Source organism: Eretmochelys imbricata, chromosome 1 (assembly GCF_965152235.1).
Source record: "Eretmochelys imbricata isolate rEreImb1 chromosome 1, rEreImb1.hap1, whole genome shotgun sequence".
Taxonomy (NCBI): Eukaryota; Metazoa; Chordata; order Testudines; family Cheloniidae; genus Eretmochelys; species Eretmochelys imbricata.
The window spans coordinates 232,285,134-232,309,842 of record NC_135572.1 but is presented as its reverse complement, the minus strand read 5'-3'; the positions used below and the strand labels follow the sequence as shown (position 1 = coordinate 232,309,842).

Sequence of the window (24,709 nt, the reverse complement as noted above, 5' to 3'; positions counted from 1 at the left end):
CCCAAACCCAATCCAATGGGGCCTGACTACAAGTGTCAGCTTTGGATCGGGTGTAACTTGTATAGCATGCATTTGGGCTCAGTTCAGGTTCAGTAGTCTCTGATCACTGAGGGCTTGTCTTCACAAACGTTTTGTTTGCGGCAGCTAGGGTGTGAATATTGCCCATGCTAGCCTGCTCAGGACTGACTGTTCAAATGTGCTCCCTGTTGACGTACTCATGAACTGTTCATTAATGTGTTTTGATCTAGTCCCATTTGAAAGAGGACTAGATCAAAGTGCATTAACAAACTGATCACGTGTGCATCAGCAGTTAGTCCGCAGCAGCCGGCCAGCGTGGAGTAGATTCACACTCTAGCTTGCCGTGAATTAATTGTTCATATAGACAAGTCCTTAGTTTGAAGAGTGTATGCTTGGGATTATTATATAGGGAGAGGTTTTCAGGTTGGGTATGAAACAACTCCATGCTCTCTGGTTCTGGTTGGGTTCAGGATTGGCTTTGGTTTAGTCAGTTTTGGGTCAGGTGTTATAACTAGGTGGTATCACAGAGAGGGGACATCATTTTGAAGAGCATCCTGCTCCACCCCCACCAGTGTGATCTCGCATGCACGGTCATGCTGGTGGGGGCAGAGCGGCATGCTCTTCCAAATGACGTCTTCCATATGACGTGACCTAGCATGCACCATGCAGGGGTCACGCAGACTGGGTAGGCCCATGCTGTTCTTAGAAGTACCTGAATGTCCAGTATTCTGGGGATGTGGCAGTGGCCATCCTCTGGGTAACACAGGCCATAGAATTTCACCCTGCATGTTACCCACTGCTAGGCTAGGCACAAGATGAAGATTGACTATTTTACTTTTAAACAAAAGGTCCTCTGCTTTCTCTTAGCTTCAATCTTCAAAGTGACTAGTAACTTTGGGTGCCTCAGTTTTTTTGAACTCCACTTCAGATAACTTAAAGGAGCCTGACTTTCAGGGTGGGAGGAGAGGACTGTGCAGCACTTTCTGAAAGTGGTCTTTTTAAGGTTTATCAATTCAGTCCACAAAAATTGATGCCTCCAAAGTAACTAGTCCCTTTTGAAATCTTAGCCAGGATCTTTGAGTCTTAAGTGGTCATATGCTCTTACTCCCCTTCTTTGCATGATATCATAATCCTCTGTTTGTGGCCACAAAATAGCTTGCTTGGGAGTAGATTAGGATGCCCGAGCTTTCTGCTAGGCCTTCCTGAAGTCAAAAGACGTTTGTGCCATAGCGGAAATGCAGCCTCGTAGGAAAAAATTGCTGAAGTACCTGGAGTGGAGGGAGGATGGACATAAAATCTTAAAAGGCTAATCTTCTGGAAATGAAGGTGATGAGCTTTTTGTTTGTTTTTTTTCCCCAAGAGGACTTTACCTGAGAATGGAAAAAGAAGGGACTGGACAAAGTGACCAGTTCAGAGGTTCCATCCCTCAAACTTGATACCCAGTAATTTAAACAACTTATTTCTCATTCTCCTCCTATCTCTTAGTTTTTTAGGAAGCATGTTAACTCTGTTCTCAAAAGGGGTAAGGAGCAGAGATAGAGAGCTTGTTCACTTGAGCTATGTGACATCCTCGCATTCCCCTCTTGTCTGTTCCTGACTTGCAGTACATCTAACCCTTTCTAAGAGTGGCAAAGGTGAGCATCTCCATTTGAAAAGTTATAGCAGACTTTTTTAGGCCTCACGGAAAGTAAAAAGAACAGCTGTCGGCTCCAGGGGGGTGAGACTCTGAATAATAATAATTGAATCTGCAGCCTGCAAACTTAATGATGTTCACTTTGACAGGGTATTTTACATAAACACCTTTTCACTTTAAAATGAAAACAATGATCTTCATGAGAAATGTCTCAGTAATGGTCTTGGTTTTCCTTTAAAATCAAAGCTTCAAAGATTGTTGTACAGATAGAACAACTTGCATAAAAATCCACTTAGTTGAAATAACTAGGTGTTCTGATGTGCTGGAAAAGAAGATCTGAGGCTTATAGACATCATTGTAAGATCAGGAAGTAGGGCAATTGGAAGCTATATTTTGTAATTAGAGGTCATGTTTTGTTACTATTTGCTTAGTTGAAAGCAGAGTTGTATAAGTTAGCACTGGTCTGTCTAAAACTGATTAGTTTTTCTCCTGGAATTATTATAGAAAGTCCCAGCCTCTTTTTATCTCCTTCTGTAGAGACTTACTGGTTCAGAACAAAGGTTTTATGGGGACACCAAAAATTAAATTTCATCAGCCAGTGTGTATCAGACACACTTAAAATCTGACAGGTTTCAGAGTAGTAGCTGTGTTAGTCTGTATCAGCAAAAAGAATGAGGCGTACTTGTGGATCCTTAGAGACTAACAAATTTATTTGAGCATAAGCTTTCATGGGCTAAAGCCCACTTCATCAAATGCATGCAGTGGAAAATAGAGTAGGAAGATATATATATATATATACACAGAGAACATGAAAAAATGCAGGTTGCAATACCAACTCTAACAAGACTAATCGAGTAAGGTGGGCTATTAGCAGCAGGAGAAAAAAAATGTTTGTAGTGATAATCAGGTCGGCCCATTTCAAACAGTTGACAAGAAGGTGTGAGTAAGGGGGAAAATTAGCAAGGGGAAATAGTTTTTAGTTAGTGTAATGACTCATCCACTTCCAGTCTTTATTCAAGTCTAATTTAATGGTGTCCAGTTTGCTAATTAATTCCAGTTCTGCAGTTTCTCTTTGGAGTCTGTTTTTGAAGTTTTTTTGTAATTGTGACTTTTAGGTCTGTAATTGAGTGTCCAGGGAGGTTGAAGTGTTCTCCAACTGGTTTTTGAACGTTATAATTCTTGACATCTGATTTGTGTCCATTTATTCTTTTGCGTAGAGACTGTCTGGTTTGGCCAGTGTACATGGCAGAGGAGCATTGCTGGCACATGATGGCATATATCACATTGGTAGATGTGCAGGTGAATGAGCTTCTGATAGTGTGGCTGATGTGATTAGGTCCTATGATGGTGTCCCTTGAATAGACATGTGGACAGAGTTGGCACTGGGCTTTGTTGCAAGGATAGGTACCTGGCTTAGTGTTTTTGTTGTGTGGTGTGTGGTTGCTGGTGAGTATTTGCTTGAGGTTGGGGGGCTGCCGGTAAGTGAGGACTTGCCTGTCTCCCAAGATCCATGAGAGTGAGGGATCATCCTTCAGGATAGGTTGTAGATCCTTGATGATGCATTGGAGAGGTTTTAGTTGAGGGCTGAAGGTGACAGCTAGTGGCGTTCTGTTACTTTCTTTGTTGGACCTGTCCTGTAGTAGGTGACTTCTGGGTACTCTTCTGGCTCTGTCAATCTGTTTCTTCACTTCAGCAGGTGCGTATTGTAGTTGTAAGAACGCTTGATAGAGATCTTGTAGGTGTTTGTCTCTGTCTGAGGGGTTAGAGCAAATGCGGTTTTATCTTTGAACTTGGCTGTAGACAATGGATCATGTGGTGTGATCTGGATGAAAGCTGGAGGCATGTAGGTAGGAATAGCGGTCAGTAGGTTTCCGGTATAGGGTGGTGTTTATGTGACCATCGTCTATTAGCACTGTAGTGTCCAGGAAGTGGATCTGTTGTATGGACTGGACCAGGCTGAGGTTGATGGTGGGATGGAAATTGTTGAAATCATGGTGGAATTCCTCAAGGGCTTCTTTTCCCTGGGTCCAGATGATGAAGATGTCATCACTGTAGCGCAAGTAGAATAGGGGCGTTAAGGGACGAGAGCTGAGGTAGCGTTGTTCTAAGTCAGCCATAAAAATGTTGGCATACTGTGGGGCCATGTGGGTAACCATAGCTGTGCCGCTGACTTGTATACATTGTCCCCAAATGTGAAACAGTTGTGGGTGAGGACCAATGTTCCCGCTAATTTTTGACAGGCCTTGTGCACTAAAAATTTCTTCCGTGCAAATTTTTGTGCATGCGGTGTTTCGCTGTGTGTGTGCGGTTTAGGGCGCGCGCACAGCTTAGAGGGAACAGTGGTGAGGACAAAGCTCAGCCATGAGGTTTGCCGTGACATTATCGGGGATTTCCCCATGCTAATTTTCCCCCTACTGTTACTCGCACCTTCTTGTCAACTGTTTGAAGTGGGCCATCCTGATTATCACTACAAACGTTTTTTTTTCTCCTGCTGATAATAGCCCACCATAATTGATTACTCTTGTTAGAGTTGGTATGGTAACCCCCATTTTTTCATGTTCTCTGTGTGTATATATATATCTCTTCCTACTCTATTTTCCACTGCATGCATCTGATGAAGTGACCTTTAGCCCATGAAAGCTTACGCTCAGATAAATATGTGGTCAAGGTGCCACAAGTACTCTTTGTTCTTTTATATAAAATCTGCACTTTAGCGGTTGATAAAGATGTAGACAGGGCTAGTGCCTTTAGAACACAAGAATCATCCATCTAGCTCGGTATCCTGTCTTCCAAAATGGCCTATGCCGGATACTTCAGAGGGAATAAACAGGACAGTTATAGAGTGATCCATCCCATGTTGTCTGGTCCTAGCTTCTGGCAGTCAGAGGTTTAGGAACACCTGGAGCATGGGATTGAGTCCTTGACTATCTTTTCTAATACATTGATGGACCTATCCTCCATGAATTTATCTAATTTATTTTTGAACCCAATTATACTTGTGGCCTCATAACATCTCCTGAAAATGTTTGTTTGAAACTTGCTGCCTATTAATTTCATTGAGTGACCTCTGGTTTTTGTGTTATGTGAAGGAGTAAATAACACTTTCTCCACGCCCTTCATGATTTTATAGGTCTCTATAATATCCCTCTTAGTTGTCTCTCTTCTATACTGAACAGTCCAAGTCTTCTAAATTTTTTCTCATATGGAAGTAGTTTCATACTCCTAATCATTTTTGTTGTCCTTTTCTTTACCTTTTCCAAGTGTAATATATCTTTTCTGAGATGGAGCAACCAGAACTACATGCAGTATTAAAGAGGTAGCTGTACCGTGGATTTAATTTACTCCTGAGGGATTTCTGCACCAAAAAATTAAAAATTAAGTGCACAATATTTTAAAATTCTGCAAATTTTATTTGTCAGTAAATAAATGTGGCTCCAGCATGGCAGTGGGGAGCACAGGCCACTGGCTGCATTGAGGTGGGAGATCACCCTGAAGCCCCCGCTTCCCCCAGTATAGGGACTCGGCAGTGAGGCTGCACCTGAGCCTGACCCAGTGCAAGGGCTGAGCCTGCCCCAGAAACACCCTGGGGCTCTGTCCCTCTGTGCCAGGTGCACCAGGTGTGGGTGGGCAGGCTCAGCCCAGGACAATCCAAGTGTGGAGGGGCTTAGTGTGGGGGGATCCAGGTGTGGGGTGAGAGGTTTCTGTGTGGTGCAGTCTGGTGTGGGCGGCTCAGTGGGAGATCTGGATGCACAGAGGCTCATTGGAGGGTTCTGGGTGCAGGGGCAATGGGATTCTGCAGGAGATCTAGGTGAAGGTGGTTGAGGCTCAGGAAGTTGGATATGGGGAGATGGGGCTCGGTGGGAGGGTCTGGGTGTGTGGGGCTCAGTGGGGGTCTTCGGGTGCTGGGGGAGTGGTGCTTGATGGGTTGGGGGTCCAAGTGCAGCTGGTTGGGGATCAGTGGGGTGGGCATCTGGGTGTGGGGGGCTCATCGGAGGGCTCCAGGTGTAGGGGATAGGGCTTGTCAGGGTGAGTGTTCAATGGGCCTGCTTAATGGGGGAGCCCCAGCTGCTGCAGAGGGGACCCAGCATACCGGGCTTCTGCTTCTCTCTGCGATTCCCCATCCCCTTCTCTTTTCCATCCCCCTCCCATCACTTCCACATTCCCCTCCTACTGCCCTATTCCACTCCCTCTTCCTTCCCCACTCTCTCTTCCCTCATTTCCCCCACCCCTCTTCCCCAGCCCCACCGCGGGCACTCACTGTTGCACAGAATAGAAAAACAGGAAGGCTCCCAGCACACAGGAGGGGAACCAGAAGCCAGAAGGCAGCATTCAGCTGCAGAGTCAGCAGAGCCCAGACACAGCGGGCAGCTCTGCGCTTGCAGAACAGGGTGCGGGGGGCGGCAGTGGCATGTTAACCCCATGTGCCCCCCCCATGCCTCGCCTGTTTGGAGGGGGACAGTCCCCTCCAAAAAACTGTGCCCATGGTCGCTCACCACCCTCCTCTCCCATGCGCAGTGTCCCTTTGCTTCCCTGCCATTTTCTCCAGGGAAACACAGGAAATTGCTGGGGGGCGGGGGAGATTTTCTGCAGGTGCACAGTCACGCAGAATCCTCCCAGGAGTAATTTATACAGTGGCATTATGATATTTTTTTTGTCGTCTTATCTATCCCTTTCCTAATGGTTCCTAACATTCTGTTAGTTTTTTTGACTGCCACTGCACAATAAGCAGATGTTTTCTTGATTGTTAACAGCTAATTTAGACCTCATCATTTTGTGTATATAGTTGGGATTGTTTTCTAATGTGCATTACTTTGCATTTATCAACACGGAAGTTCATCTCCCATTTTGTTGCCCAGTGACCCAGTTTTGTGAGATCCCTTTGTAACGTCACAGTATGCTTTGTACTTAATTATCTTGAGAAATTTAGCATTATCTGCAGACTTTATTTAGCATCTCACTGTTTACTCCCTTTTCGAGATAATTTATGAATATGTTGAACAGCACAGATCCCAGTACAGATCATTGGGAGACCCCACTATTTACCACTTTCCATTGCGAGAACTGATCATTTATTCCTACCCTTTGTCTCCTATCTTTTAACTAGTTACTTCCCTCTTATCCTATTACTGCTTATTTTGCTTAAGAGGCGTTGGTGTGGGACCTTGTCAAAGGCTTTCTGAAAGTCCAAGTACACTATATCTACTGGATCACCCTTGTCCACATGCTTGCTGGCACCCTGAAAAAATTCTAATAGATTGGTGAGGCATGATTTCCCTTTACAAATGCCATGTTGACTCTTCCCCAACATACTGTATTCATTTATGTGTCTAATTCTGTTCTTCGCTGTAGTTTTGACCAATTTGCCTGGTACTGAAGTTAGGCTTACTGGCCTGTAATTGCCAGGATCACCTCTGGAGTGTTTTTTAAAAATTGACGTTATATTAGCTGTCCTCCAGTCATCTGGTACAGAGGCTGGTCATCTGTTACAGAGGCTGATTTAAGTGATAGATTACATCTCAAAGTTAGGGTATGACAATTCCATATCTGTTTACACCTCACTCTGGGACAGTTTCTCAGATTTGTGACCTGAAAAGAAAGGTGTGGGAATCTTCCCCATATTCTCTGCAGTAAAGACCAATGCAAAAATTCATTTAGCTTCTCTGCAATGGTCTTGTCTCCCTTCAGTGCTCCTTTAGCACCTTGATTGTCCCTGGCCCACTGATTGTTTGGCAGGCTTCCTGCTTCTGATGTACTTTTGAAAAAAAATTGCTGTTTAGTTTTTATTTTTCTAGTTGCTCTTCACATTCTTTTTTGGCCTGACTAATTATATTTTTATACTTGACTTGTCAGAGTTTATGCTCCTTTTCTATTTTCCTTGATAGGATTTGACTTCCAATTTCTAAATGATGTCTTTTTGTCTCTGACTGCCTCTTTTTCTCTGCTGTTGTTTAGCCATGGTGGCATTTTTTGTTCCTCTTACTTTTTTGTTATTTGGGGTGTACATTTAGTTTGAGCCTTTATTATGGTGTTTTTAAATCATTTCCATGCAGCTTGTCGGCAGTTCACCCTTGTGACTGTTCCTTTTAATATCCATTTAGCTAGCTTCCTCATTTTTATGTAGTTCCACTGTTTGAAGTTGGGTTTCTTTGGTATTTTCCCCCTTACAAGGATGTTAAATATAATTACATTATGGTTGCTGTTACCGAGAGGTTTAGCTATATGCATCTCTTGGACCAGATTCGGTACTCCACTTTAATGTGATTCTCTCAGATAGGCGAATCCCAAGGTATTTAGGGCTTTTGTAGATCAAAAATAATACTTCTTTAATTTCCATACAGAAACCAATAGGCAGCCAGTTCAGATCCCAGGGCTCCAGTGTCATGTACTCTACTGCGATATCTCATTTAACAAGTGAGCAGTCCATGACAAGCTTTGAATGGATTTTAGGTGTAGCCCCATGTAGAGCATATTAATGCATCTGGAAAAGACTTGTCTCACAGAGACTCTTTTTAAAGTCTGTGCCGAATATTTTGTAAAAGCACTGACTGAATGATTTATTATTTGGGTCAACTAGGGAGTTTTCCTGCTAATATGGAAAAATTTGCAATATTAAGAATTGCAATACCTTTTTTCTAAAATCTGAATCGATTGAGCAAAATCCAGTGACGGGGAGACAAATGACTGATAAATTGCTTAAGTCAAAGGACTAAGTTTACGACTTTTTTGTGTACCAAACGTATTAAACTCGTGGCAAAAAACAGCAGCGGGTAAATACCTCAAAGAATTGGGTAAGAACATACTGTTTGAACTGTTCATGGTAGCAAGTTTTCTTAACTCCTGTAATTTTGCTGAAGACAGAAAAGCTTGTTCTTTCCTAAAATAAGTAATCACCCATAACTGTTAAAATAGTGTAATTTAATACTTCCTGAAGAGTTTTAAAAGTCTAAAAAGGGACAATCTGCAGCTCAGACTAGGAAGTCAGGAACCTAGTGATGATTCAGATTTCACAAATCTCATAACAACAATCAAACTAATAACTTTGAGGCTGTAGCTCAGGAAAGCTTATGCTCAAATAAATTGGTTAATCTCTAAGGTGCCACAAGTACTCCTGTTCTTTTTGCGAATATGGACTAACACGGCTGCTACTCTGAAACCTGTAAAATGTCTGGCACTTGCACTGACAGCCAGTTCTACCATGTGAAGATTGTTACTAAAGCATGTGGTATCATAATGTCCCGGTAGCGTGAGTTGCACAGATTAATCCTATGAGACATATGAAAGTACTGAATTTTATTAGGTTTAAATGTTTCGCCTTTTTTATTTGAATGTGAGGTATTATAAATGATGGGGAGAAAAATGGAAGACCCTGAACAGACTGTAAATACCTGGGGTGGAGAGGCAGGGAAATAGGGAATGAAGTAATTAATACCAAGTGGCATTTTGTGGTGTTCCAGTCTAGATCTGAGCTAAGTGCAGTTACAGTGAAATGTATTTTGGTCTTCTTACAATTTTGACTTTATAAATGTTTAAGTCAGTATTGGGTTAAACTTCCCTTACTACTGCGCCAACCCATCACTCAACAGATCCAGATAAAGAGACACTAAGTAAATGTTTGGCCTTCCAGTTGTTCTTAACTTGCATCTTCACTCTTAATCACCATAGTAAAAGGCAAGAAGAAGGATAGAGCTAGCACATGTGCAATGATAATGGACAGCAGTTGTCCACAACACACATTTCTGTGAGGCCTTCAGGAACTTGGGTGTGTTTTTAGTGACACAGCACAGCACTGAGAACAGGACTCTCTAACATTAGATGTATTTAAGCAGTACAACACATAATTTTGATAGTATTTTCAGGAGGCTTCATAGCAGCATTTAGTGATGAGAGAGATCTGTCACATCTTACCTTGAGTCTGTTTTGTTAAGGGGATGCCAGTTGGTTAGAAATATGGAAGTGCTGAATGGAGGTTGTGAGAAAAAGATGGGTTCTTATAGTCAGGATATGTGGAAGGCCCAGAAATGTACATGGCAACCGAGAGGAAAGGTTCACATTAAAAATTACAGAAGTTATTTTAAAAAACCACTCTGGTGTTGCTTTAAGTAAAATATATGCACAACCTGTATCCAAAAATATGAATGACCTTGGCTTACAGACTCTGCCGTCCTGGCTAAACCTTAGCTAAGACACTCTGCAGCTCAGACGCTATAGTGATGAAGGATCATGTAGATGAACATAGAGAAACTCCACTGAAATAAATGGAGCTTTTGGGGCATGGAATTTGGCCCTTTGTGTGTAGTACAGGTTCCAGTGTACTTTTTCAAATCCTAGTAGGACTTTTACATCCAATTAGAATAAATGCTTCTTTTTCTCCTAGCTCAGATTACATCTCTGCAGAGAGTGGATTGAACGAGTCCTTGGCATTGTTTGCATCAAAGATAGGTTATATAAATGGAAAAGGAGGGGGTTGACGTGGTTTTGGTCTTGGAAGTGGTAAACAAAACCTGAAATCATCTGTTTTGCAAATGTTGGCCTGGTAACACTCCAGAAAAAAACTATCCACAATTGCTTTTGCACAGCAGGGTTCAGGCTTCCTGGATCTCGTGTATGTTGTGTTATGCACTGACCAGGTTACTCACCCTGTATGTTTTTCATTTTCAAGCATAAAAGATAGGGAGAAAGAAGATATTCCACCATCAAGAAATCATCATGATATTGTGTTAACCTTGCATAACATTATCAAAAATGTAATTCGCCAAACACATTTTCTCTAGCTTCTGACAGAGAGAAGGTCTGTCTTCAGCTTGGAGTGTATTTATTTAAAAGAATTTCCACACCAGCTCATCATGACTAATATTCTGTGCAGTCATGTTCCTGTCTGTCATTTTCAGATGTGATTTATGTGCAGCTGCAAGAAGAAACTCATTCATTCATAGCCAGGCACCTGACAGTGCACAGTGGAGGCCATTTATGTTAAAGGGCATTGTTCTAATAAGTGAGTTTTGCAGAATAAAGATCTGCTTCTAATTGCAGTGTTCTCTGAGCCACAGCAGAGACAGAGGTTGAAAGCCTGCAGAGAAGGCGACGGGGACAAGAGAAACCTGCAAAAACCAAAATTTTGGAACATGTCATTGGGATCTCCAAAGTTGTTATTGAAAAGAGAAAAATCTTTGTGCCACCAGGGAAATTTCAAGAGGGGTTGGAAATGACAAAGCATTTTTTGTGGAATATATTTTTCTACCACTGTCAACATGGCAAACGCTGCTTTAAAAATTTGCCTCAAAGCTCAAGAGTCATGAAACTTTCATTGTATTTTCTCTTCCCATATTAAATCTTGAAACTATGAAAAAGTGTGAGTAGCACAAGGGAGGACAAAATTGAGATCAAAATTAGAAGCTGTGACCTCAACCTCCCATTGCTCAACGTGTATTCACTGTAAAAGTGCTATAAAATCCCACTGGCTCAGAAATAGGAATCATTCATTTTTGCAATACTATTTTTTGCACTGTGTCTTGAAAAGGAGAAGGTAGCGTCCAGTGCTGATCTGAATCCTCCATTGACTAAGTTGACATCTTCATTCTGGTCAGCAGCATGGGTCAGAAATAATTGTGGGATGAAATGCAACTATTCAGTATGTGCAAAATGTCACAAAATGCCATGAATTGTGTGATGGTTGTCAGGGTATCCAGGACTGTGAGTCATCTTGTTACCCCTGCCTCCATCAGTTACCCCTGTTAGCCACTGAAGCACTTTCCTCTGGGCGCTGCCAGTCCCTATTTTCCCTTGCAGGTTAACAATAGATGGCCCCCAGTTGCAGAGGCCCTTTGAAGCATTCCCCTATAATGTTCAGCCCCTTTTCCACTGAACGCTCCCAGAAATACCAGGTCTTTAATCCCCCAAAGATACATGTAGGCACAAGCTTGTATGATTCATTTCAGGATTAACACCTTGCTTAATATCACAGCACTTCTATATATTTATAGAAAACCAGAATACATTTATTCTCTCAGATTCAAGTGATAGAGAACAAGAATACTGGAAACAAATGGTTACATAAAACAAGATCATGACACACTTTCTAGAGACTAAACTTAACTAACAGGCTTCCCTCCTGTCTAAAGAAGTTTCTCTCATCCCCAAAGTCCTCGGCAGCATTTCAGCCAAGGTTGGCTGGAATCCCATTTTCCTTAATGTAAACAGGCAGTGTATTTACTTCCTAGCTGCAGTGTTTTCTTTGCTTTCTAGTTATATCCTCAAAGTTCCTTGTCTGTACTCTTAGCCCTGGTCTACACTACGAGTTTAGGTTGAATTTAGCAGCATTAGGTCAATTTAACCCTGCACCCTTCCACACGACCAAGCCTGTTTTGTTGACTTAAAGGGCTCTTAAAATCGATTTCTGTACTCCTCCCTGGCGTGGGGTTTAGCGCTAAAATCGACCTCGCTGGGTCGAATTTGGGGTAGTGTGGACTCAATTTGACAGTATTGGCCTCTGGGAGCTATCCCAGAGTGCTCCATTGTGACCGCTCTGGACAGCACTCTCAACTCAGATGCGCTGGCCAGGTACACAGGAAAAACCCCGGGAACTTTTGAATTTCATTTCCTCTTTGGCCAGCGTGGTGAGCTGATCAGAACAGGTGACCATGCAGAGCTGATCGGCACAGGTGACCATGGAGTGCCAGAATCGCAAAAGAGCTCCAGCATAGACCAAATGGGAGGTACTGAACGCTGTATGGGAGAAGAATCCGTGCAGGCAGAACTCCATTCCAAAAGATGAAATGCCAATATATTTGCCAAAATCTCCAAAGGCATGATGGACAGAGGCTACGACAGGGACACACAGCAGTGTGGCATGAAAGTTAAGGAGCTGAGGCAAGCCTACCAAAAAACTCGCTCTGGGTCAGAGCCCCATACATGTCGCTTCTATGATGAGCTGCATGCAATTCTAGGGGGGGCCCCTACCACTACCCCACCACTGTCCGTGGACACCAGCAAGGGGGGAGTCTCATGCAACAGGAATGAGGATTTTGTGGATGAGGAGGAGGAGGAGAAGGTTGAGGATAGCGCACAGCAGGCAAGCGGAGAATCCCTTCTCCCTGGCAGCCAGGAACTGTTCATCACCCTGGAGCCAATACCCTCCCAAGGCAGGCTCTCAGACCATGAAGCCAGAGAAGGCACCTCTGGTGAGTGTACCTTTGTAAATATAATACAGGGTTTAAAAGCAAGCGTGTTTAATGATTAATTTGCCCTGAAGACTTGGGATGCATTTGCGGCCAGTATAGCTACTGGAAAAGTCTGTTAATGTGTCTGGGAATGGAGTGGAAATCCTCCAGGGACATCTCCATGAAGCTCTCCTGGAGGTACTCTAAAAGCCTTTGCCATGTGGTGGGGGGAGGCCCGTTTGTGCTGAGCTGTTCACGTTTGGCTGAGAGGGATCTTCCCTGATAACTAGCCACGCTGTGGTGGGGAGTGAAGCACATGTGCTATGTAATGTGAATCGCTTGATTCAGTGTGAAATAGTCTTCCCTTTGTTCTCTAAAATGTATCTTTTTAACTATTACTCTTCCTTTTTTTTCCTCCCGCAGTTGCAAATGTTTCTACACTCCCCCTATCATCTCCGTCTCAGTGGCTAGCACAGATGAGAAGGCGAAAAAACCACACTCACGATGACATGTTCTCAGAGCTCATGCAGTCCTCCCGCACTGAAAGAGCTCAGCAGAATGTGTGGAGGCAAACAATGGCAGAGTCCAGGAAAGCGTTAAATGAATGTGATGAGAGGAGGGAGGAGCACACTGAGAGGAGGCAAGATGCAATGCAGAGCCTAATGGGGGAGCAAACTGACATGCTCAGGCGTCTGGTGGAGCTGCAGGAAAGGCAGCAGCAGCACAGACCGCCGCTGCAGTCCCTGTATAACTGCCTACCCTCCTCTCAAAGTTCCATATCCTCCTCACCCAGATGCCCAAGAACGTGGGGGGAGGGAGGCTACGGGCACCCAGCCACTTCACCCCAGAGAATTGCCCAAACAACAGAAGGGTGGCATTCAATAAGTTTTGAACTGTAGTGTGGTCTTGTCCTTCCCTTCTCCCCTCATCCACCACCCCACCCAGTGCTTCCCTCCTCAGCCACCCCTCCCAGGCTACCTTGCGAGTTTTACCCCTATTTGTGTGATGAATTAATAAAGAATACATGATTTTGAAATAATAATGACTTTATTACCTCTGAAAGCAGTGATTGAAGGCAGGAGGTTGGTTGGCTTACAGGGAGGTGGAGTCAACCAAGGGGGTGGGTTTTCATCAAGGAGAAACAAACAGAACTGTCACACCGTAGCCTGGCCAGTCATGAAACTGGTTTTCAAAGCTTCTCTGATGCGCAGGGCGCCCAGCTGTGCTCTTCTAATCGCCCTGGTGTCTAGCTGTGCGTAATCGGCCGCCAGGCGATTTGCCTCAACCTCCCACCCCGCCATAAACGTCTTCCCCTTACTCTCACAGATATTGTGGAGCACATAGCAAGCAGCAATAACAATGGGAATATTGGTTTTGCTGAGGTCTAACTAAGTCAGTAAACTGCACCAGTGAGCTTTTAAACGTCCAAATGCACATTCTACCACCATTCTGCACTTGCTCAGCCTATAGTTGAACTGCTCCTTACTACTGTCCAGGCTGCCTGTGTATGGCTTCATGAGCCATGGCATTAAGGGGTAGGCTGGGTCCCCAAGGATAACTATAGGCATTTCAACATTCCCAACGGTTATTTTCTGATCTGGAAAATAAGTTCCTTCTTGCAGCTGTTCAAACAGACCAGAGTTCCTGAAGATGTGAGCATCGTGCACCTTTCCCGGCCATCTCACGTTGATGTCAGTGAAACGTCCCTTGTGATCCACCAGTGCTTGCAGCACCATTGAAAAGTACCCCTTGCAGTTTACATACTGGCTGCCAAGGTAGTCCGGTCCCAAGATAAGGATATGCGTTCCGTCTATTGCCCCACCACAGTTAGGGAACCCCATTGCAGCAAGGCCATCCACTAAGACCTGCACATTTCCCAGAGTCACTACCCTTGATAGCAGCAGCTCAGTGATTGCATTGGCCAGTTGGATCACAGCAGCCCCCACGGTAAATTTACCCACTCCAAATTGATTCCCGACTGACTGGTAGCTTTCTGGCGTTGCAAGCTTCCAGAGGGCTATCGCCACTTGCTTCTCAACTGTGAGGGCTGCTCTCATCTTGGTATTCTTGTGCTTCAGGGCAGGGGAAAGCAAGTGAAAAAGAAAGTTCCGTGAAAGTGTCCTTAACGCATGCGAAAGTTTCACAGCCACTGGGAATCATCCCAGACCTGCAACACTATGTGGTCCCACCAGTCTGTGGTTGTTTCCCAGGCCCAGAATCGGCATTCCACGGCAGGAACCTGCCCCATTACCGCCATGATGTCCAAATTGCCAGGGCTCGTGCTTTGAGAGAAGTCTGTGTCCATGTCCTCATCACTATCATGATTGCACTGTTGTCGCCTCCTTGCCTGCTTTTGCAAGTCTGCACATAGTACAGGATAATGCGTGAGGTGTTTACAATGCTCACAACAGCAGCAGTGAGGTGAGTGGGCTCCATGCTTACCGTGGTATGTCGTCTGCAGGAGAGCAGAGTTGCAGCAGAAGCGGTGGGTGACGACGGCTGCCACGAGAATAGATATTTATACAGAACGACGAGAGGACCTGCGAGGAGGATTCATGGTACCAGGAGAGCAGAGTTGCAGTGGAAGCGGTGGATGATAACGACAGTTAGCAGTCCTACTGCACTGTCTGCTGACAGCAGTATGGTGTCTGCATGGAAAAAAGGCACAAAACGATTGTCTGCCATTGCTTTCATGGAGGGAGGGGCGACTGACAACGTACCCAAAACCACCCGCGACAATGTTTTTGCCCCGTCAGGCATTGGGAGCTCAACCCAGAATTCCAGTGGGCAGTGGAGACTGCAGGAACTGTGGACACACTCCACCAACTTAATGCGCTTAGTGGGGACACACACAATCGACTATATAAAATAGCTTCCTAAAAATTGACTTCTATAAATTCAACCTAATTTCGTAGCGTAGACATACCCTTAGACAGCGTAAGCCCCTGTGGCTTCTTGTTCTTGTATGCGGCTGCCCTGTTGATTTCACATCTCTTCGATAACAGTGCTGGCTTACAGTGCTTAATTTACATATGACAGAGAGAGGTGAATAAACATCTCTTGTCTGGCAGAAAACCCGTTTCTTCACCTCTGCTGGTGACTCATGTCTTGATACAAAATCTAAGGACATGTTTTCAGTACATAAACATAATTCCTTAAATGCATTTCACAATGATATTAATGACCAGTGTGACCCTGGCTTTCATTTAAGACCTCACTTGACATTTTTTGGTGAACCAGAGTGGACATATCAGAATCAAGACATTCCTGTTGTCCCCTTACCAGTTGGCATTAAGAGATTCTTGGGTCACACCTCCCCTCCTTATGTTGATGCAGTGGGGTTAGCCACTGGCTGATCCATAGTTGTCTGGCCATAACTTTCTTGCCCGGACAAGTCATCTTCCACTATATACTCTCTCCCTTTAATATGCACAATTGCAATGCCATATTCTTAGAGCAGTTGTTCAGTGTAGTAGTTTGGTGTTGGTACCTTTGGTTCAATGTAGCCATACCAAAAGAGAGAATGGTCTGTTAGGATCCTACATTTTCTGGTAAATAGCTAGGACCTTAACTGCTTGCCCACACAATAGCATAATATTCTTTTTTCTATGACAGAATAATTGTGTTCAGTAGGTGTCAGTTTTTTATGAAAGAAAGCAGTGGGATGCTTTTTATTACTTCCCCGTTTGCATCAGTACCACACTTAAACCCATGTCTGCATCGGTACGTGGTTCAAGTATTTTGTCAAAACCTGACTGGCTAGAGCAGGCTTTCTTCACAGGGTTTTATTTGCCTCATCAAAACCTTTCTGACAAGCTTTTATCCACACTACTTTATTTGTCTTTGTCTTTTTGCACCACTCTGCGATAGCAGACACCATGTCACTGAAACCGGGTACAAATCGGCAATAGTAGTTAGCCACACCTATGAAAGACTGGACTTGCTTTTTAGTCTGCAATCTAGGCCAGCTAACAATAGATTCCATTTTCAAGAGAAATTTGGCCACCGTCTACCCTGTGCCCTAAATAAGGGATTTGACTGTGCCTATTTTACATTCTCTCACCTTTCACAGTGAGACCTGTCTCTCTGAGTTTCATCAGCACAATTCCCAAGTGGTTTTTATGATCTGACCAAGACTTGGTGACTATTGGGGCATCCTAAATATAAGCCCATACATAGTCTGTTACCCATTTAATGCTTTATTAACAAGCCTCTGAAAAGTGGCTCCTGCATTAATTAACTCAAAAGGTTACACTTTGAACTCATAAAGTCCCAAATAAGTAATGAAAGTGGGTTTTTTTTCTGTGCTTCGCTCATGGGATTTACCAATATTCTTTTGAAGTCAAGAGTACTTAAGTATTTTGCCTTGCCTAAACATATCATCAGTTCAGGGCGTAGGATATGAATCAGGTACTGTGACAGCATTAAGTTTTCTGTAATCAACACAAAACCTTGTAGTCCCATCCTTCTTAGGAACCTTGATGACTGGTGAGGCCCAGGATTGTTTGACTCTTTAATTAGCCCTATTTCTAGCATACTTTGTATTTCCTTATGAATTTACTGATGTGTTTTCCCAATGGTCTGATATGGCCTGATAGGGGTAGGCAGGGCTCAACAGAGTATGTCTGTATTGCAGTAGAACACCCACGATTGTCCCGTGTCAGCTGACTCAGGCTTACAGTGCACAGGCTGTGGGACTATAAAGTTGCAGTGCAGACGTTCAGCTCAGGCTGGAGCCCAAGCCTTGGGACCTGGTGGTGGTGGGGTCCCATTTTGTGCCTTTTTACAAGGAGTAACATCAGGTGATCATTTGCAGGCATTGTGGTCATACCACGTTTTCTGTGCAGCTTGGCTTTTACTGAGGTTCAGCTGAACCATTTCCATCAGACTTTAGGTCTTTCCTAAGCTTCTGTATCTATTCAGTCACTGGTTCCCCCTTAGCCCCAGTGCCACCCTCTCAGGAGTCCCTGATGAGACCTCTGACCTTTCTCCCAGACTGGAGAGCAAATGGAATGAACCCAGTGGACTCTTGGGGTACTTCCCTCAAAGCAATTAACACACAGGGTGGGTAACATTATAGCCCAGCCATTTGCCCTTTTGGTTGCATATATTCCCATCATTGTTTTTAGAATCCCACAGAAGCTTTCAACTAAACTGTTCATGGGTGATATGGGGCAGAGCTCAGCTGTTTTACCTGTTACATCTTCCCTAACTGAGACAGTAAATAGCGCGGACGCAATTTGACCCACTATCTGATAAGATTTCTTTTGGAAAACCTACTCCGCTGAATATAGCGAACAAAGCCCCAGCCACCCTTTCAGCCTCTATAGTAGACAGAGCAACTGCCTCTGGGTATCTTGTGGTGAAGTCCACTGTTACTGGCATATATTTCTTTCCTCTCTGAGTCGCTTGGGGCATTGGCCCAACAATATCTATGGCTACCCTGGAAAAGTGTTTCCTTGATTATTGGTAATGAGTGCATGGAAGCCTTGTGGGGCCCTAGAGGCTTTTTCCACTGCTGACATAAGTCTCAAATATTTCTTTCCCTCATTCTGAATATTGGGTCATAAATACTCAGAGTATTGGGCTGTTTGTAACTTTTCATATGTCCTCTCTGATGCCAAGTGACTTGCACCAGGGGAGTCATGGGTTAGTAACACTAACTCCCCACAATGCTTAGTGGCACAGTCAGTTGTTTGTAGGGCTCCCCAGGCCTTCTATTTTTCCCTAAAGGTGCTTTTCTGTACATCCTTTCCCTCGTGTACAAAAAACCTTTCCCCTGTTTTCTTGATTTGGGGCTTGATGAATATGGTTCCTTTTATGCTTTCTAGGGAGAGTCTGCTTCCTGTTCAACATCAAAAACTGATTCGCTTTTGCTTGCAAGGAGGTCTGGCCACAAATAAGGAGAAAGGCTCCCCCTCCTTCTGCACCTTGAGACACAAAACTGTTGTCTGCTGATAGAGAGAATCCACCTTTCCTTCCTCAGTGTTCACGTCTGGGAGCTGAGAGACATATTCCTTTTTACTACGTGTCACAATAGTAACAGCTTTGAGCAGTGAGAGCATATCATTACCAACCAGCACATCAGCTAGTAAATGCTCAAGAACTCCCACTTTTAAGTTACCCCTTAAACCTTCCCGTTCCAGTAGAATGCATGTTAAAGGCATTGTCATTTTAACCTGACCTAACAGTAGCAGGTTCACTTCTTCCCCAGAGAGCATGTTGCTTTCCTGAACCACATCTCTCCTGATTAGGGAGATCTGAGCACGAGTGTTTTGTTAGCCTTGACAGACTTTGCCATTTACTTTGGCCATTTTAATGAACTCTTTGTCCTCCTCCGAGAGGTCAGACCTGACAGAGTTAACCAGAGCTCCCTCTGCCACCACTGAAATTTCTGACTCCAGGATAGATATATTAACCCGAACAGATTGTTGAGTGACTTTGGAACTCATTCATAGGACGCTCCCTTTTCATGTGATCAGGGGAAGCACATGGTAACACTTTCAGGGACCATCTTCTTGGGCTGGGGTCCTTGGAGGAGAGTGGTACTGGGGTTGGGTGGACTTTACTTCCCCTCTTCCTTATTCCTACGGACAAACCAGGGACCCACTTTTACTCCAAATCTTTGTCCTTCTCCTTGGGGCTTGTGCTCCTTGCATTGCCTTGCTTGTATGTATAAGTCAGCTGTTTCTGCAGCTGCTTCTACTGATATAGGAGTTTTCTGCCACACAGCAATTCACACTTCTTCAGTGCAAATCTCAGAGAACTGCTCTTGAGCTATTAAATCCACTGATTTGTCACGGGTGTTTGCCCCTTTACTCTTAATCTGTTTTTTTCAAATAATCCACCATTTAATGCACATATTCTCCTTGACTTAATATATCAAGCATTTTAAGGTTCCTCAATATGAGGCGATAAGCCTCTGGTGTAATTTGAAACCTTTTTAATGGAAATAATTTAAAAACATCACATTTCATATAGCTTCACTTACATCCATATCATTAAACACTTGTAATGCTTTCCCCATCAGCTCTTGGGGTACCCAGGACTGAATGTTACCTTGTTACGCCCCTGCCTCATCATGAGGGACTCTTGTGCTTAACTGGGTGTCAGTTTCCAGCACCAGCACCGTCAGCCACCCAGGCACTCTCCTTTGAGCTCTGCCAGCCCTTACCAGCCCTTACTTTGCCTTTCTGGTTACCAACAAAGACACCCAAGTCCCTTTTGAAACATTCCCTTATAGTGTGTTCAGTCCATTCTCCACTGAATGCTCACAGTAATATCAGGTCTGCTGGCCTCAGAGGAACAATGCACACCAGATTGAATGATTCAGCTCAGGATTAGCACCTTGCTTAATATCACGGCACTTAGATATATTTAGAGTGAAAATCAGAATACATTTGTTATCAAAGATTCAAGATTCAAATGATAGAAGTAAGAATAAAACAAAATCATACCCCGTTTTCTGGAGCCTAAACTTAACAAAGTTAATCTCCTGTCTGAAGAAGTTTCTCGCCTCCAAAGTCCTCTGCAGTGTTTCAACCACAGTTGGCTGAGATCCAGTTTTCATGACTGTAAACACACTGCCTGTTTACTTCTTAGGTGCATGAAATGTTCTCTCAACATTACTGGCCAAGTGACTAGGGCACTGGATTAGAAACCAGCAGACCCAGATTCTATTGCTGACTCTGCCATTCACTTGCAAAAGAACATATTTAAAAAACATTGGGCTTGTACTTGTTTTTACTGTGTTACACTGTTAAGACTTAACTTTTTTATGTGGGGGTGGGGGAAAAATCCTGTTTTACTATAAAAATGCAAAATCAGGGAAGCCTAAATTTAGCAGGAGGAATTCTTTTGGACAGGAGGAGGGAAGGGAGGAAGTCTTGGAGGATGTGTATTTTGAGTTCTTGCACCCTAACTGATAAACACTTCCTCTTCCTCAAGTCCAAATTAAGAAGGACTGTAGTGTTGCTCACACTCTGGACTGGAACTTGAGAAGTCTATGTTTAGTTCTGGACTCTGATGCAGACTTCTTATTTGTCCTTGGGCATGTTGCTTAAGACCTGAAAGCCCCTTAAGGTAAAGGAAAAGACACCCATTGACTTCAGAGGTGCAGCTGGCCCTGTAACAATGACAGGCCCAAATACACAGATAGGCGCTGGCATTATAAACAGATGCTAACACAAAACATTATTTTTGAAACAGTCTGATCAAAAATCCCATCTCCCCTCAATCAGACGCGCAAATTTCACCCTTCTTGTGAGATCGCCAGCTCTGCAGTTGCCATAGTCTTCCAGAGCAGACAAAACGTGAATTACTAATGTGGAAAAAACCCAACCATCCCAAGTGACCTCACCCACCTTTTTTGGGGGCTGGGGGGGGGACTGGCTCTTTTTTAGCCTTTGTGTGCACATCCAAAGTAGCACAAGCCCATTATTTTTTCCTCTTTGCAGGTCAAGTGGAAACTTTTTGTGCCTCCACTTCCCTAAATGGGGATAATGATTCTTACTCACATTCACAAAGTGTCCAGAGATCTATTAATAAAGTGTGCTATATAGAAGCTGCTAATTCTGATTATTTGATTGTTTATTATGTTCAAACCTTTTGTAAAGATGAGCTTTGCCTATTGCTTGGGGTTTTGAGGCCATGTGAAGAACGTATCTTGAGGAAAACTTTAAAACCAGGGGAGATTTCTACTTCAGCCTCCGTGTTGCTCTGTTTAATGAGGCATGCTGACTTTTGAAAGGATTCCAACTGCCTACCATACCGCAGCACTCTCTCATTAGGTGGCTCATTTTTAGGCACTGGATTGAATTTACTTCCATGCCAAGCCGACCTGGTGGTGATCTGCTTTTACACACTACAATTTACAGAACTAGCATCAAAGTATTAAGCTGAAGTTTTAATGGAAACCCCTAAGCAGGCTTAAATTGTTTCCACACGATTTGGAGTTTCCTGCTCTGCTGGCTTTTATTTTGTCCCATGTGTGAAAGGGTAGCGGGAGGAATCCACAGGAAAGAACAGAGGGGAAAGTAAGGATTTCAGCCTGAGAGTGACAGAAAGCAGGCTAGAAAGAATTAAAGGTTAATTGATACTGTATCCGGCACTGGTGGAGGTGATAGAAAAAATGCTCCTAAATCTGCAGGGCAATTAAACAGACATATATTATTTTAATACTACTTGTAACTTCAGTTCCTTAGCAAAATATTATTTCCTGACTACTTTTGCCTTGATTCCTTCCCGGCTGTTTTTCTTCCTGAGCTCTTGCCAGACATTGCTGATGTGGACTGCATCAACTGAATTCAACGGTCATTCAACAAAACCTTGGCTCACTCCTCCTCTCTATTGTCTTGGGGACATCCCCTCCCGATTCACAAGCAGAACTTTGGAGCAGCTAAAGAGTCTGCTCCCAGAGTATCCTTCCCTAGTGCATGCTGGGACAGAACCCAGTTGTTTAGTGAGTGCTGTGTGGAAAAGTGTACAGTGCAGAAATGATCAGCAAAGCTAGCTAGTTTGTAAGTCACTGTTGAGCTTCCAGTTACTGGGGTCAGCACCTTCAATCTAACACTATTAGTTAATGTCCACTATTAGTTAAAATAAGCAATCTTGGTCAAGCCTGTTCACACCAGCAGAACAACAGAAAGCGGTGCTGGTTGAGGAAATAGGAAAGGAGTTCCATGATCAAAAATGCTTCTTTTCCTCCCCATATTACAGTAGTGTGACTGGATTCCTGAAATTCACTGCAGTGATGTTGCCAATTCAAGTGCCACAATGGTAACTTGAACTGGTGACAATGAGAGCAGAAGGCCTGTGGGCTAAAGTGAAGCCATCATGCCCGCTTTCTCCCCTTCATCTGGTAGCCACCACCTAGCATTTCTTCATTCGTGACTGAGGAGGTAGTTTTCTGTGGAGACTGAATGTAGTACTTTCACAATTCTGTATATTTATCTTACTTCAACTGATGATTGAGGACTCCCACTTACCAATGTTGCGTGCCAGAGACATGACCTGTGCCCAAGTGCTTGGAAATACCAGAGTTTGAATAGTCAGCAAACTGAAGTGTGTGCAAGTGTGTGATCATATGACTGAGCCGTTGCAAGCTTGGGTATTTGGGGTCTTAGATGGTTCCTGAGGGTTTGGAATGTAAATACTCCCAACTGCTGTGACTGAGAGAGATGTGTACACTAGATCTGTCAATATTCAAAATCCTTTTAAAAAAAAAAAAAGGAATTATCCTGTCATGCATTCATCAGAAATGACTAACAGCTGGAACACTTAATAGGTTTTAAAATTGTAGATTAGAAAGCTGGGAACAGATGATGCATCGTGAATTACTTTGAAGATGAAATAAGCGATATAAATGCAGAGTGCTATTCCAGCACTAACTGATCCATACCACTTCCATGATCGGTAGGTACATATTATATCTAATTGTAGAGATGGGCAAGATAGAGCTGCTAGAGAAGCGCCTTTTTAGCTACTGGTAAATCTGGCAGACTGACAAATACACTTGATCACTGGTAAGAGTCATGTGCCCCGCTGAAAGGCATTTGGAAACTCTAGCCTAACGTGGCCCTCCCTGTTTTGTTTTTAAACAGATGGACCTCTCAGTGGAAACTCTCTATAGCTTCATGCAGGAGCGCCAGAAAAGGTACGCCAAGTATGCAGAGCAGATCCAAAAGGTCAACGAGATGTCTGCGATCCTCCGCCGCATACAGATGGGCATTGACCAGACGGTCCCTCTCATGGAGAAGCTAAACAGCATGCTGCCTGAAAGCGAGAGGCTGGAACCCTTCACCATGAAACCTGACCGGGAGCTCAAGCTATAGTGGCTCCAAACTCCCTTTCCTCCCCTTCTCGTTCACACATTCAGCACAACGCTGCGCTTCCAGCACGCCTGATTGGCAGTCCCTTGGAACAGACCGCTTTGTTGCTTGACTTTTTGCCGTCTCAGCTGCCAGAACTGTGCATTGAAACAGTACAGCCAGGAATAAAGGAGCTCCCTATTCGGATTGTTTGGAGAAGAAAATTTACCCTTCCTTTATCCCCATAGCACCTCCATCTGTACTGAAACATGTGCTTCATTCCTGTAACTAGATTCAGCCTCAAAGAGGAGCGATTCCTCCACCTGATCTTTTTCGAAAAAATTCAAAGGGGTATTGGGTGTAAGAAACCCTGTAGCGTACTTTCCATGCCACTTGAGAAGTGGACAATTAGATGGCTGGCAGATATTTACAATATTCCCCAGCCCTGGAAACATGTATATTTTGTAGGTGAAAATGTGGAACCAGGAACAGGCTTATTAAATCTGCCTGTTGTTGTAATTAACATGGTTTGCGTGGCAAGGAAGTTTCCCTTTCAGTTCTAGTCAGCATCTCTTTCCTTGAGGCTCCTATTTTTATGGTCTTACTAATTTGTGGGGCTGTAAATGAATAACTGTTCCAGTTCCATGTGTCTGTGTCATTATTGTTATACAGGCCCTGCTCTAACCCCCCACGTAGTGACGCTAATCCGGGACATTTACCCCAGAGCAATTCTATCGAAACCTTGGCATCCTTTGGTTTTGCATCAAGAGATGAATGTGAGGTGATGGGAGCCTTTAACATGCCAGTCAGATTGTTTGCTGCTGCCTTTAGCTGGAAGACTGTAGTCCTCTATCTTGGAAGGGAGGCTGAAGTGTCCATTGAGCTTGGTGTGTTGGCTCAGCTGCCTTCATTCTGAGAGCAGTTGTGAGTGCAGTGTTTCATGACTAAAACCACACAGCCCTTCGGGATTGTGCTCAGAAAACTGCTCCAAAGGCAACAGGACGTTCTCACTCTATTGCAAACACCACGCAGCTCTGGAAGGGAGGCAGTGTACTGGTGCTGGAAGAGCTCTGCTCTGGGACATAGACAGCTGG

The 24,709-nt window shown here is 43.9% G+C and overlaps 1 protein-coding gene across 1 annotated transcript in view; it reads left to right on the top strand.

Moving 5' to 3' along the window:
- BORCS5 (BLOC-1 related complex subunit 5) overlaps positions 1–24,256 on the top strand; it is a 125,569-nt gene extending 101,313 nt beyond the window's left edge. Inside the window, exon 4 of the mRNA XM_077825382.1 lies at positions 23,409–24,256. Within this exon, the coding sequence (XP_077681508.1) occupies positions 23,409–23,639 (231 nt within the window). The 3' untranslated portion in view covers positions 23,640–24,256. The remainder of the gene's footprint in view (positions 1–23,408) is intronic.
- Positions 24,257–24,709: the final 453 nt, after the last annotated feature.